Genomic DNA, 15,037 nt, shown 5'->3' with positions numbered 1-15,037 from the left:
GTCCCAGTCTCCAAGGAGAAAATTTTCTTTCTACTCAGGGGAGGAGGCAATTTAGGAAACTATGATGGGTGGAAGTTGGAGGTGAGAAGTAATAAAGGTCTACACTTCACCACCTTGATCATCTTCCTAAATATACTTCTGTGTACAAGCTTCTATCTTCAAATAAAGCACTGAGAAATGAACACACAGTCAACCCACAAAGAGTGCCGTGTGGATCCATATGCTCTACAGCCTAAGATTCTGTTCATACATCCTAAGATTGAGTCAAAATGACGTTGTGGAGCAAAGAAATAGACAGATATATCATATGGGCCAACTAGAACCCAGGTCTTACATTGTTCCCTCAGTGATGAAAATGGGCTCATTTTCCAGATTTATAGCCCTCCTGAAATACAAATGGAAACCAGAAGATTGGATGGCTGTCACTATGGCCTTTTACCGTAACCCTCATTTTCTTTTTCTTTTTCATTTCGTTTTTAGATTATTTTTTCTGATTACTAAAGACATGTAAGATTTAGAAAGTTTGCCACAGTCCCACCCCCAGAAATATTTATCAACAAATAAAGGTCTTAAAACCAGCATTTTTATGCCATCAATCAAAGAAAATAAATAATTGGGTGCACATGAAATAATTTTTTTTTTTTTTAAAGAGGAAGACCCTAGGGATATATGGGAGCCTTGGAACAGTGTTTGTTCTCAGCTCTCTCAACTTCCACATCTGTAGCATTACTCAGGAACCACACTCTGAGTAATGCTGAAACAGGGTAAGATTTCCAATCACCAAGGAAGTAATAACCAGAGTCAACACTTACAGAAGGTTTACAAAAATTCCAGGCAGTGCACGAGTTCATTTAATCCTCATAATAACCCTGAACAATGGGTACTATTACTATCATAATCCCCACTTTACAGATGAGGATACTGAAGCACAGACAGATTTCTTAGCTGGTCCAGGGTCACAAAGCCAGCATGTGAGAGAGCTGACATTTGAACCAAGGCAGATTATCAGCAAAAAAGCCACATGCTAACCACCTGGCTACACTGCTTCTCAGAGGAGAAGTTAATTGATATCACTAAACTGTACCTATCAAGGCAGGAAAGGAAACGAACAGACTTTATGAAGATTTTTTTTATAAGGATTAAAACGAAAAGGCTTTATGAAAAATTGAATGAGTCAAGACATCCCATCCCCATAATAATTTTAAAAGATTATTTTCCCAACTTAAATCGTAAACATACATGTCCACTATTGAAAAACTGGGCAATATATAAAATATAACGAAGAAAATAAAAGTCATGTGGTTTTACTTAGCTGCTTCTTTCTGTGGGCTAAGTCCATGTTTCTGAAAGTGAGATCAGTAGACCAAAGATACCAGAATCACCTGGAGCTCGTCTTTAAAAATGGGGCCTGACTCCATCTCAGGCCTACAAAAGCAGAATCTCTGAGGCCTGACCTCAGGATATTACTATGCAGCAGCTCTCTACCGCTTGGAGCCCTGTAAACCGTAGCACTCGTTCTGTGAAACCTCTTGCCGTCCACAGACCCAGATACTATAGGACCTAGGCAGATGCCTAGAGGAAACTTGTATTAGATGTCCATTTTGTTTCAAGGAGACTGAAATGAAATTTAAGGAGCATTTCTAATGCTCCTTATAGTGTACTAATAGTGTACTAAATTTAACCGATATTTCTTTTTAATTTTGAAGTTCGATTTTAAATTAAATTTTAAAAGTAAAAACTGCATTTTTTTGTCATTCTTATGCCCAGTAAAGTTTTGAGTATCACTGCCCGAGGCTTAAAAAGAGAGGTCCAGAATTTTTCGATCCAGAATTCAAAACTCGTACTCCCCACCCCCTATCCCCAAGGCCTACCCACTCCCCTTTCCTTTCTGAAACCAAATTGTCATTAGGGGCAGTAAAGAAAGGGGAACTGAGGAAACCATGTCCCATTTGAAAGTCAGGCTTGGGGTGAGAAAACACAGATTACTCCATGAGTAGATTTCCTTGACCTTCACCTATAGGCTTTGTACCCAGGGTCCAAACAGCTTTAATGCAGCCCCTAACGGCTTCCAAGCAGGGTTTGTGTCCTCAATTCTGAGCTGATTCAGAGCCCTGCATCTAGCTTTGCTTTCCCATAAAGCAAAATGGCTCCTCTCCATTAACATCAGGCCCATGTTCTAGCTATTAGCCAAACAAAAGATTTTCCAAATATGGACCCAAAAAAAGCATGTGCACTTTGAAGGCCACAATAAGCTTAAATAGCTAAAACATATTAAAAAAGAAAGCCAACAATTGACGCCAAAAGCGTGAGTCCTTAAGGAACAGAACAGCAAGACAAAAGCCAGAAAGAGGAACAAAAATATGCATTGTAGGGGAGGGGCAAGCAGGGAGGTGTAGATTTATATGGAAGAGCTGACATCATTGTTTCCCAATAATACTCTGCATGCAGGAAACAGATGGGAAAGAAGTGGTGGAAGGGACTACTTATGGTAACAGGGCACGCTCTCTGTGTAGAAGCCTGCCATTTGGAACCTAAATGTTTTACTTTGAAAAACTGGGCATGAGAACTCCATTGCCAGAAGTTTTATTAAAGTCTAGCTAAATCCTGCTGAACTTATCACCTTGGCAATGCATGGTAAAATGGAGCTTTGCATATCAGATTTACTGCCAGCTGACCTGCCTGTGGCTAAGAGGACACAAAGCTGTGGAATGGGAATTTAATGCCTTCAGTTCCCCTACTTCGTGGCTGGGTGATGTTTAGGCAAGTTACTTAACCTCTCTGAGTTGGTCTTCATATAAAAAATGGGGGACAGGGGCGTCTGGGTGGCTCGGTTGGTTGGGCGTCCGACTTCAGCTCAGATCATGATCTCACAGTTCATGGGTTCAAGCCCCGCGTCGGGCTCTGTGCTGACAGCTCAGAGCCTGAAGCCTGCTTCGGACTCTGTGTCTCTCTCTCGCTCTGCCCCTCCCTTGCTCATGGTGTCTCTGTCTCTCTTCAAAAATAAATAAACATTTAAAAAAACATTTTTCTTTTAATGGGGGACAAAACAGAATTTCCACACAACAGGGACAGGTCAAGGTTGCCCATTGATGCCATAATGCTAGATTTAATTGACCCATAATTAGGATGGTCAGTTAACATTACAAAAAGCTTTCTCTTTGGGGGCACCTGAGTGGCTCAGTTGGTTAAGCTTCCGACTTCGGCTCAGGTCATGATTTCATGGTTTCTGGGTTCAAGCCCTGTGTCAGGCTCTGTGCTGACAGCTCAGAGCCTGGAGCCTGCTCTGGATTCTGTGTCTCCCTCTCTCTGTCCCTCCCCTGTTTGTGCTCTGTCTCTCTCTCTCTCTCAAAAATAAATAAACATTAAAAAATTTTTTCCAAAAAAGTTTTCTCTTTTAACAGACTCCCTCTTTTAACAGACTACAGCTAACCCAATGGCTACTCTTGTTATGATCAGCTACTCTGCCTCCTCTAGCTTGACTCTTCTGCCACTGAAGACAGTTTCTGTCACCCCAACAGTGCCCCTCACCCCCAAGCCTGGCCACTCAACTACCTTTCCCAGAATAAAGTATCTTCCCCTTCAGGGTGCAAGAGGGCGTGACCAATTACAAGTATCAGGCAAAAACATGTGGTTTCCTGTCTGTAGACACCAAGCATCCCATCTCCCCCCATTCCTGTCGTTCCTCATGGTCAGATGATGTCTATCATTTTATTGAATTTCCCCCTTACAAGAGATCCACTCTGTTGGATGGCTCTCTCACTCAGCTGCCTTACATGTGGGTATCCCCTGCTTGCACATCAGCAGGAGCCCTCATTTCATTTTTCTTTGTACTTCTTTTAGCTGTCTTCCCCTCTCACGACCCCACTAGGCTGAGAACTTGAGAGCATCTTCGTAAATCCAAGAGTGTCTTGCACATTAGAGTCCCATTAAATACTTGTTGCGTTGAATTGAAAACCCCACGCAAGATGGTTTCTGAATAAAAACGTGAACAAAGCCAGGGAAAGAAATATGCATAATTGCACAAATTAGCTCAGCTGCCTGTCACGAAAGCTATAGATTTATTTATAGTTTGCCAGAATCCTATTTTATATGTCAAACTGTTTTCTGGTGTCTGTCACAGTAAGAGCTGGTATATGTTGCTTTGGGTGGGGGGGTGACATTCATCCCTGTCTCTGGGGGGAGGGGGTGGAGGGGGTCCCAAAGGCATTCTGGGGCAGCATCAGGCCATGGGCGTGGTACCAGGGCCTGGTATGCATCAGCCAAGCTTGAACTAGAACAAAGAGTGCCTGAGACTCCATCCCAGAAACTCAGTTGGTTCTGGGGCCCCGCCAAGAATGTGGTTCATACCAAGGAGTGACTGGTGAGGCACTAGGAAAAGGCAGTGTTTCTGGGGCGTCCTGTGCAAAGTCTGGGTCAGTTTCTATCTTAGAGTAGCTGTAAGTCCCTATGGGGAAGCTTCAATTATCTTGGATTCCTGATATTTCAGCACATTAGCAGTGTCTCTGGTCCTGAGCTTCCTAGAAGGGCTCTAACACTGGCTTCCTGAGGAGGAAATAGGGTCAATCAATCAAGTGCTGTGTGCTGGCCATAGGACTCACCCTGAGAGGCACAGTGTGCTACCAAATCTGTGTGAGCTGCTGAATGCCACCTGCCTTCAGCAGAGCTCATCACTGGCTTATCAGTTAGAAAATAGAGTAATAAAGAGAATGAAGATCATATTGCGTGTCTCTGACTCTAAGGCAAAGGGTGTTCCAAAAGGGAAGGAGGATTGGGGCTGCAGCCGGCAGGAACGGGCCAGGAGGAAAAGGTGGGGTCTGGTTGGTCTTGAAAGCTAGTAGGTTTAGAATAGATGTGTGTGAAAAGCTCCTCGCACAGGGTAAAGTGCCATGCAAATGTCCGCTGTCATCATCATCATCATCATCATTATTATTATTATTAATGATCTAGGCTAGGGCAAAAACAGAGAAAAAGCTACTTTTTACAGATTTTTTTTGTTTTTTGTTTTTTTTTACAAAATTGTAGTGTAAATGCCAAATTACAAAATATGCTAGTCTGAGAAATTGTGTTTGTGCTTAGGATTCTGGCCTTGGGAGTCAGGCAGATCTGGATTTAAATCCTCCCTTTTCTATCTTCATAATTTTGTCAAGATCTTTAACCTCTTTCATCTAGTTTTCTCCTCTATAAAAAGGGGATAAAAATGCCCCATTCTTACAGATGTCAAAAATATTACTTGGTAGGTATAAAGCGACTGGCACACAGTAAGCAATAAATGCAGACAGTAACTCTACTAATAAAAATAACAAGCAGGTCTGATGTGGGACTCAGCCTTCATTTCTGCGTCCCTTCTCTCTTTCCAAGAGACCTCCTTTTCCTCCTCCTTCCTTTAGCCATTCAGCAGCTTAATGATATATCTCCTCTTCCTCCATTAAAAGTTGCTCTTAGAAAAAAGTCCAGTACCAGTATCTATTCTCCTCTGAATTGTAGTCAGCATATTTCTTCTGGGTGCTCTCATTTTAGGCTGCACCTAAAACTGCATGCTGGGGACAGGGTTAGAGGGACAGGGTGACTATCTAGACTCCTGAAGCTTTATGAGGCTATGGCCCCACCTCAATAAAGCCTCGAGGCCTGCCCTTTGAGGGAGGAGCACCAAGACCAATTAAACTCAAGCATGGCATTTGTACTGGGGCATAGAAATAGCTCAGACAATTGGATGGGACTTGCATCCATATGCAAAAAGAAAAGTAATTTGAAGGGTGGGATAAGTGGGGAAAAAGCTACTTCAAGGCTTAAATTCAAGGCAAGTGATGAGTGAGAAACAAAACAAAACAATAAAAAAGCAAGTAGCTCCAGGCACGAGGGTGGCTCAGTCCGTTGAGCATCTGACTCTTGACTTTGGCCTAGGTCATGATCTCACAGTTTGTGGGTTCGAGCCCCGCATTGGGCTTGAAAAGCAAGTAGCTCCATGTTCCTGGGCCTCAAGACTGGCATGAAGGAACCACGGAAAGGACAGCTGAGTTCTGAAACCCAGAGGCCAGTGGCGGGGGGGGGGGGTGGGGGGGGGTGGGCGGCAGGCAGCTCAGCTCACTCAGTCTGTTCTGGAGGGAACGAGCATCAGGTTCAGGTTGCCTCAATTAAAAGGGTCTGTCACTACTTTGTCTCAAAAATATTTAGCTACAATATCTAATGGAAAAAGGTGGGGGGGGGGCACTTCTTATTCTCAGACTTAAGTCCTGGATCTTTCAGCCCACCTGCTTCTCCACCCTCTGTTGCACAGCCACACACGCAGCCACAAAATCCCAGGAAACTTTCTCCAGGGAGGTGATTCCCAGGAACAAACAGTCCCCAGCAAGCGTTTCAGAACTGCCTAAGTCAGTCAGCTTCTGGAATTCAGAATGCGTTCTCCCCTCCTCCCACTCCCACAGAAAAGGTTTCCAGCTAGCCTACAGATGCCTAATACATTAGGGGGGGAACAGTGCAACAAAAACTGCAGCTGTACTGGTATTGAGGGGCTTCTCCTCCACTTACAGCATGGTCTACGGGAAAACGTGTTCCCGCTTTCAACATGTTTCCCTCTGCCCCAGCATAAGGCCCAGCCTCCAGCTCCCTCTACCCCAGCAGATGGTTCACTTGGTTTCAGGGAATGTCTGGGATGACAAGAGAGTAGGCTTCCTTAGCGGTCCCAATGCCTGAGCCTCCTGAGCTTGGAAGGCATTTGAGGGGCCGCCTGTGGGGGAGTGTGGGGAGAGGGAGAGGGAGAGGCTGTGCCTGTGGTCAAGGGGCTGTTGGTATAGGTCTGGAGAGTGGCAGGAGGGAGGGATGTGGGTAGATGGAGGTAGCTGTTTCTATTCTCTGTGTGGGTTGTTTGTCATATCCAGACCCTACAGAGTAAGTTACAGTCAGGCTTTGTGTTATCAGTCAGTTCGCTCCAGGTTTAAAGCATTTTTTCTCCTCTTTTGGTTTTGCCTATTTAACTCTGGGACCCAGATATGGGGATGCCCCTCTAAACGCAAGCTTATGAAGTTGTTGTTCTGTCTGCACAAACTCTACCTCCAAGACCTGACTTCTCTTTCGGTTCCCTTTGGTTTTAGGAGTGGCTGGGTATCTTTCTCAAATCTTTCTGAGGGCCCTTTCCATTCAGATGGACATTCTGGTCTTCCACCATTATACACGATGGTCCATCCACTCTGCGGTAGCTCTGGGAAATCCCTGCATGAAATGGCCTCTTCATTCACTGGGGCAACCAATCTGCTTCCCATTCCTCTTCATGACTGATGAAACCATCTGACAATATCATTTACCCATTTCATTGGAGTCCTCACTCATTCAGTCATGGGTGTGATGTAGTTATACCAGGGCAAGTCCAGGGTGTTATGATAATAACAGCCACACTTTTATAGCTTTCCATATACACATGCCCTCTGCCAAGTGCTTTGCCTATATGAATTCATTTATCTTCACATCAGTCCTCTTAGCCCCATTTCACAAATGAGGAAACTGAGGCCTAGCAGGGGTAAGTAATTTACTCCAGGGTTGGGAACAGGCAAAGTTGAGATTTGGGGATTCTATGCTGGACAGGAAGCCTCCAGAACTTCTAATGGGAATACCCAGCAGGGGCACCTAACTTGGGAGGTCAGGGAAGGTTTCCAGAAGCAGCGGAGACCTAAAGAGTGAAGACTCAGGGGGCACCTGGGTGACTCAGTCCGTTAAGCGTCAACTCTTGGTTTTGGCTCAGCTCATAATCTCATGGTTTGGTTCGTGGGATCAAGCGCCACGTCGGCTTGGGATTCTCTCTCTCCCTCTTTCTCTGCCCCTCCCCTGCTCTCACTGTCTTTCTCAAAATAAATAAATAAACTTCAAAAAAAAAAAAAGAGTGAAGAGTTAGGTAGGGAAGGTGTGATAAGGATGTGTGAGGTAAGATGCTGGGGAGGAAAAGACTAAGCCAAAGAGAGTACCAGCCCTGGTTCTCCAGTCAGTGTTAAATCCTGTCTTGAACAAAAAAATATTACCTACCTTCCTTGCTAAGACTTTGTTCCTGTTTATGTTTGGGTATCTTATCTATTTACTTGTAGATAGTAGCTTTTACGTGTTCTCCTTCAGTTATGACAGCTATTTTCAAAGCTTCATTGATCCACTGGCTTCTCTCTTTTTTTTTTTTTTTTTTTTAAGTTTATCTATTTTGAGAGAGACAGAGACAGAGAAAGCATGAGTGGAGGAGGGCAGAGAGAGAGAAAGGGAGAGAATCCCAAGCTCAACCAACTGAGTCGCCCAGGCACCCTGAGCCATTGGTTTCTGAAAGTCTGTTCACATCCCTTCAACTGTAAATTTCTCAAGTCTGGAGGGCTTGTTTCTTTCTCTCCCACTGTGCCTCCACAGTGCCTCAGTACCTATTTGTGAAATAAATGAATAAACAAACTGAGAGAATGATTTAGCCTCAGAAATATATATAAAGGGGCACCTGGGTGGCTCAGTCAGTTAAGCACCCGACTCTGGCTCAGGTCATGATCTCACGGTTTGTGAGATTGAGCCCCGCATTGGGCTCCACGCTGATATCTCAGAGCCTGCCTGGGATTCTCTCTCTCCCCCCCTTTCTGCCCATCCCCTGAGCACATGTGTGCTCTCTTTCTCTGTCAAAATAAATAAACGTTAAAAAAAAAGAAATTATATATATATATATATATATGTATATATACATTTTTCTCCCTTTTCAATCTGATAAGAACTAGAAAAAAAACTTTAGCAATAAAAAGGCTCACAGTTCTTACCAAACATTCAGAGGAGACATTCTGAATAGTCAAGGCTGCTTATCCAAGGGGAAAATAAATGGTCTGTAAACGCCTAAACTGGAAGCAGTGGTTCTCAACTCTGCCTGCATATCAGAAACAGCTAGGAAGCTTTAAAAAAATTTTTTTTTAATGTTTATTTATTTCTGAGAGACAGAGAGACAGATTGAGAGCGGGGAGAGGGGCAGAGAGAGGGAGACACAGAATCTGAAGCAGGCATTGTCAGCATGGAGCCCAGTGGAGGCTCCATGGAGCCACCCAGGTGCCCCTTTAGTAAGCTTTTAAAACATACCCATGCCTGCACAACAAGAAATTCTGATTTAATTGTTCTGAGAGGGGACCCGGGCTTCACCTTTTTTTTTTTTTTTTTAAAGCTCCTCAGGGGATTCTAATGTGCTGCCATCATGGCAAACCACTGCGTGAGACAATACCACCTTTTCCCAGGAATCGAATAAAATGACATAGATTGTTCAGAAGGGTGAGAAAGTCCTTAGCCCTCAGAGTGGAGACAGAAGGCACAAATGGAGGCAGAAGACAGCTTTTCCAATAACCTTCTCTTTCTGGTCCCTTGACTGCTGGCCCCAGCATTTCCAAGTCCTGTGGGAAGACCAGGGGCAGTTGGCACTTGGCTCACAATGAAATAAGAAATGCTCTTGGATGCACTCTGGCCTCACATGGCTTCACCCACAGCCTCCCAACCACAGGTGACAATATGATGTGGTTTTCATTGGGATTCTCTCAATTCAGTTGTCAAAAAGAAGACAAAGAAAACTACTACTTTCAGCATACCAGTGAAGAAGAGATGCTCTTCTCCCTCTATTCCAGATGGGAAGAGAAAGTTATCTGGTTCCTAAGGAAGAGCTGAGGGTTGGAGTGGTGGTCACTGTTCCGGCCACGTTGGTCAGGAACAACTTTGTGCTGTTCTTGAGTGTTCTTACCAGACTGGAGAAAAGTCCTCCAAGAAGTGAAAGGGGGGAAAACGGCCCTTCACATTGGGCCTGTGTGCCTCTGGGGATGATCAACAGCAGGGTCTGAACTGTGGAAGCTACACACACACACACACACACACACACACACACACACACACTTCTATAAGAAAGGGTTTCTGGTTTTCATCAGCTTCCTAAAGATTAAGGATGACACTTGGCCCTGGGCAGCTTCTGCTCTGAGCTGAACACCTATTTGTCACCCACACATCCTGCCCTGGCAGATTTGCCCAGCTGAAGGTAGCAGGGCTGGGCCACGGCAAATCACTGAAGTGGATGACATTCATGTTCTGTGTTCAGCCTCAGGGTTGTAGCTTCCCCACATTCGGATGGCCTGAGCACAGCTTATTATCACCAGCTCCGTCCGCCATCCCAGCTTAGGGCTTTCCCTCCCTGTCCAAGCACAAGGGCTCTCTTGGCTTCCCTACATCTCGGTCCTTCTCTTCTGCTCCTGTGCTCCCAGACCTGAAAGCATTTCTCTTTATCTCTACACAGGACCATCACCTTACCCTTGACTCCGAAGCTCAGTAATCATGATGTCAGTCTTGTGAGGCCCTCCCTAACCTTCTGGTTTCTAGTTACCATGCTGACTTGTCACCTGGATTCTGGGGTTGAACTTCCAGGGTGGTGGGCAAAGGGGCAGTGCCAAGTCAGCTTTCCTCCCTGGGAGCAGAGTCCAGGCCTTGTCTATTAACTAATACATGTTTCAGAAAGTCCATGAGGAAAACACATTGTTTTAGGAAAAAAAAAAAAACATTAGCACTGTGCTTACTGATACTACACTATAGTCAAATTAAAAGAGGACTACATAACTAGTTTTTACATGTAGCAAAAAGGAAATCCTAATTACTCTCATTTCTATAAGCTGTTTATTATGCATGCCTAATCCTCATGTGGCACAAGAATGGTGTCTGGATCATTAAGTGGGTCAGTTTCCTTTTGTTTTAAAGCTAAACTCTATTCAGGTATGTCAGACTTGAAAGTTTGCTGATCCTGTGACAGGATCTTGCCTGTGTAGTCTTTCAATTTGGGAGACAAAATCATTAGAGGAGAATGTTGGCCTGGATAAGGAAGCTAGGGAGGGAAGAGGAGCCTGGTAGGCCAAGCCTCTCTGCATCCTTCATGATTTATACTGTATGACCTTATGCAGGTCAATTTACCTGTCTGGGCTTCCTTGCCTCCTCCCCAAGGCTGGGATTATTAGGCACTGGTTTTCATTTTTTTTTCCTCTGAGCAGTAGCTCCCTTCCTTCTTTTCCAAATGCAACCTATATAGAAGCCCAAAATACAAAGCAGGTCAAAGAAGAGCTGCCAAAGGCAGCCTTTGAGGTGTCTTCACAGAATGCTGACATCCCTGGCTCATCCTACAATCTATGACATCATAAGAATGGGGCAGGAATGGCAAGCACCCCCATGCTTGGAGGGGGTCCCAGAAGAACACCCACAGGGTGGAAGGGGGCATCCCGAACATTTGTAGTGAACCTCAAGTTCCTCACAAAAACAGGGGGAGGGAACTATTTCCTTCTGAACTTTCGAGGGTAGTGGTTAAGATGCACATGTGGAGTTCTTTCGCATTCAAAATAATTCAGTCCAAGCAATTTTATATCAAATCGCCCTCTCCCTGATTATTGGAGAGGATTAAATGAGTTGACTGTTATGCCTTGATTTCAAAAGAGGCAGTTTTGAAACCTGTGGTACCCCAAGCTCTATGATACTAAGCCATTTGTCCTAATGACACAGCAGACTCTGAACTCCAGAATACCACAGGAATATCACACCACTGCAAATTACTAGGTGGTGCTGAGTCTCAAAAAAACGTAATTGAAACAAAATCATTGCACTGTTTTTGAGATGCACATTTGATATGAGCTAATCAAATCATTTTTGAGATTATTTTCCTGGAGGCAGAATTATTCTGCACAGTTAAACAGCCCTCCAGTCTCCTCCTTTGTTATAGCTAGCTGTGTGTAAATACGAGGCCTATATAGTGGTCTAATTTCTTTCCGCACTTAACTTTCTAAAGACAAGGCCTTTTTGTCATGGGTATGCACGGGGTCAGTCAACCTTACAAAAGGAGTCATTTACTGCTCAATTTCCCCAGCCTTCCTATGATTAAAAACTTCTAACTTCAAATGCTATTATTGTATTCTAAATTGTTTTCTTTCCCTCTCCCCCAACAAATGTTTAAACTGTCTCTACTCTGCAGGATTCCCTTTTTTACCCAATGTGGCCTTGAAAACAGAGACGCTCTCCTTTTCTTTTACATACCCTACAGTATTTTAAGATCCAGGCCTTCTGACCTTTTTACAGCACTCTTCTTGTCTGACACACCAAATGCTAATCTGAAAGCCAAGAGGAGGTAAAGGGTCTGGGGGGTTGGGAAGGGGAGGGAGGGAGGTACTATATATTTGGCATCCGTTCAGAAATTCAGAAAATGTTTGTGCAACCACTCCCCCAGCCAGGATCCACCGCACCCCCTGCCTTCCAGCACATTAATAAAAAAAGATGTGAGCGGATGAAATTGGAGAGCCCGGGAGGGACACCCAAGGCGGTCGTAATTATGTACCCGGAGAAGCCCACTGATCATCATCATCCCACAGGTCCTGCCCGAATCCCTCGCCTCCGACATCCAAAATCCGCGATCAGGATCTCTGGAGCTCCCACCCCCAGCCCGCAGAGGTAGCCGGTTAAACTTGCAGCAGCACCGCCCAATAACGGCTTGTGTGCGACAAACGGAAAGACACACACAGCCTCTGCACGTCGAGGTGGCAGCGCTGTGCACCTCAGGAATCATATCTGTTCTTTAAAAAGAAAAAAAGTACATTGAGCCCACAGGCCTGGAATACATTAACTTACGAACGGAATCTAACACGCTCCAGAAAAGTCCATCTCACTCTCAAACAAAAAGAAAAGGAGGGGTGGGGGGAAAGGCAAAGAAACTTTACCATCCTGTCCTGAGCTTTCCAAATACTCGGTCAGGTCACAGCCAAAGGCACTGGCGGCTCCCTTTCGTTTCAGCTTCTGCTTGGCACCCTTGTTCTTCATGAGTTAGTCCCAAAGAGGTTGCCCCTCCGTCTCTCCCTCCCCTGTGCTTGGCACCGCGCCTAGGATGGTCTCCGGGGTCAGATCACTGGCTGCGGCGCGGCTCCCGGGGCCCGCATGGGCGCGCGGAGGAAGTGCGGCCCGGGGCAGCGCGCATGGACCCCGCGGGGCGCTGAGACCCGCGCGGCCGCGGAGCCTGCAGTCCACGGCGCGCTCCTCCAGGGCCGCGGTGCCGGAGGCCGGGCGGAGCTGGCGGCCGCAGGCCGGCTGGCGGGAGTGTCACTTCCTCACTTGGAGTCCCAGGGACTTTTCACGGGCTCCTGCGGGGTCTCCGAGCGTCTTCCCCCGCTCCGGAGGGAGGGCTAGCTCTCTCCTTTCGGCTTGTGCAGAGACGCCCCGGAGAGGACGAGAGCGCGGGAAGCGGGCAGCAGCCAGGGGCGAGGAGACAGCCCCGGGGCTGCGTGGCTCCTCTGCCCAGCGCCCGCTGTCTTGCCTTCAGACGGCTTTGGGAACGCGAAAAACAAGCATCCTGTCTCTCTCGCCCGCCCTCACGCCTTCCTTTTTTTCCTGTCTTACAAATCCTAGGATCATCCAGCTCAGGAAATGCTGGAAGGAAGTTAGCTAGGGAGGGGGGCGGAGGGTGGAAATTTTTGGCAGCTCAGTGCTGCGTGTGTATGGGGCCGGAGGAAGTAGGTGGGTGGGTTGAGGAGTACGGGGCGAGGGGGGGTAGGACGCGCTCTTGGGAGAGCCGGTCTGCGGCTCTGGAGATAACTCGGCAGCTCCGGAGGAAACCGCCGCGCTCCCAGGAGGACCCGCAGCCCCAGCCGCCCGCTTCCTGCCCCACCGCGGCCCTTGGAGGAGGGTAGGAGGAGGCGCGCTAGCCTTCGGGACGGACGGTGCTAGGTGGCACCGAAAAAAAGTCCTGCCTCCTTTTCATCCTCCTTGTCATCATCTCGTTGACACTTTCTATTTCGGTGCCTGCCTAATCCTACACAAACCCTTCAAGAGTAATGACAGAGACAAAGACAGGGATTCCAGCAGAGAAACCTGACCTGCCCGGGAGCGGTTTTCCGCCGGCCACTCCCATCCTCCTCTCCCGCGCCCAGGTACCCCCAACCCAGTTAGCTCCCCTCCCACGCTGACGGAAGGCTAGAGGCTGCCGCCTTGTAACCACTGCCCAGGAAATCAGATTTCTGGTTACAGATTCATGCACACGCGCACACACACACACACATCACGTCACGTCACACGCATTATTGCAAGTTTACTACAATGGAAGTGATTTGCGGGGTATCCAGGATTTAAGGTGACTGATACTCCAGCATAATGTGGAGAAAGGAGTCTCCCAGGCGGTTCCATAATTTGTCCTCAAGCTTTCAGGAGGGCATGTTCTTTTCTTATCCAGTTAGATCTGAAATTCCTTGACTTCTGTGTATTCAGCACACAGTAAGCACTCAAATCCTTGTGATTTAACCATTGGAAGATTAGATTAAACTTCCTGTACAAATTCAAATCCATATATAGACGTGAAGGGGAGGGACATTCATGCAGCTCAGATTGCTGACAGAAGCTTTAAGTATAGTATTTTACTTACTGAATCCCTTTATAGTCACTTAAACATGGTCTCCCTGTGTATTCTGGTGACAGTGAACTCTGACCTTTCACCTTTTCTCTTTGACAGAGGTCACAAGTGATAGCCTGTCTTGCAAATCTGGCCCACAGAGGTGTTTGGTTTCACACACACAATCCTTTAAAATTTTTTCAAATCAATTGCTAACTTTAAAGGGTTAAGAGATTTCACTTAAGAGATGTGAGTTTCTGGCTTCTCTTGCACATGAGATGCAGATCTGATAACACCAAAAGTGCACTCCCACATGGCAAGGACTGCTGATGCCCAGTTGTGACAGCCCCACTGCCTGTCTTCCCACCTTGTACCTGCCTGACCTCCAGAGCTCCTAACCCAAGCTCTGAGTATGGTGGCTCCTTCCTTCCATTTTCCATCTGTCTCTCAGCGACACCAGCATTGCCCTGTCATCTTGGCTAGACATCTTCAAGTAACAACTGACTCATTTCTTTCCTTCCACCCCCACCTCCAGGCTAGTCCTGCCCAGACCGATGAGTCCTTCAAAAGGCCTCTCCTCTGGTTTTCTTCTTTTCCACGCCCATTCAGTGAGGATCGGTGACTCCTCAGAATAACTCCTAGTGGGATTTGCTGAGTTCGGTCTCTGCC

At 46.3% G+C, this 15,037-nt stretch overlaps 1 protein-coding gene across 1 annotated transcript in view; it reads right to left on the bottom strand.

The window, feature by feature from the left end:
• ARHGAP31 (Rho GTPase activating protein 31) overlaps positions 1–12,937 on the bottom strand; it is a 115,665-nt gene extending 102,728 nt beyond the window's left edge. The window contains exon 1 of the mRNA XM_007098365.2: positions 12,711–12,937. Coding sequence (XP_007098427.1) covers positions 12,711–12,810 — 100 coding nt within the window. The 5' untranslated portion in view covers positions 12,811–12,937. The remainder of the gene's footprint in view (positions 1–12,710) is intronic.
• Between the last annotated feature and the right edge of the window lie 2,100 nt (positions 12,938–15,037).

Source organism: Panthera tigris, chromosome C2 (genome assembly GCF_018350195.1).
Source record: "Panthera tigris isolate Pti1 chromosome C2, P.tigris_Pti1_mat1.1, whole genome shotgun sequence".
In the NCBI taxonomy this organism is placed as follows: Eukaryota; Metazoa; Chordata; class Mammalia; order Carnivora; family Felidae; genus Panthera; species Panthera tigris.
This window is presented reverse-complemented; position numbering and strand designations above follow the sequence as displayed.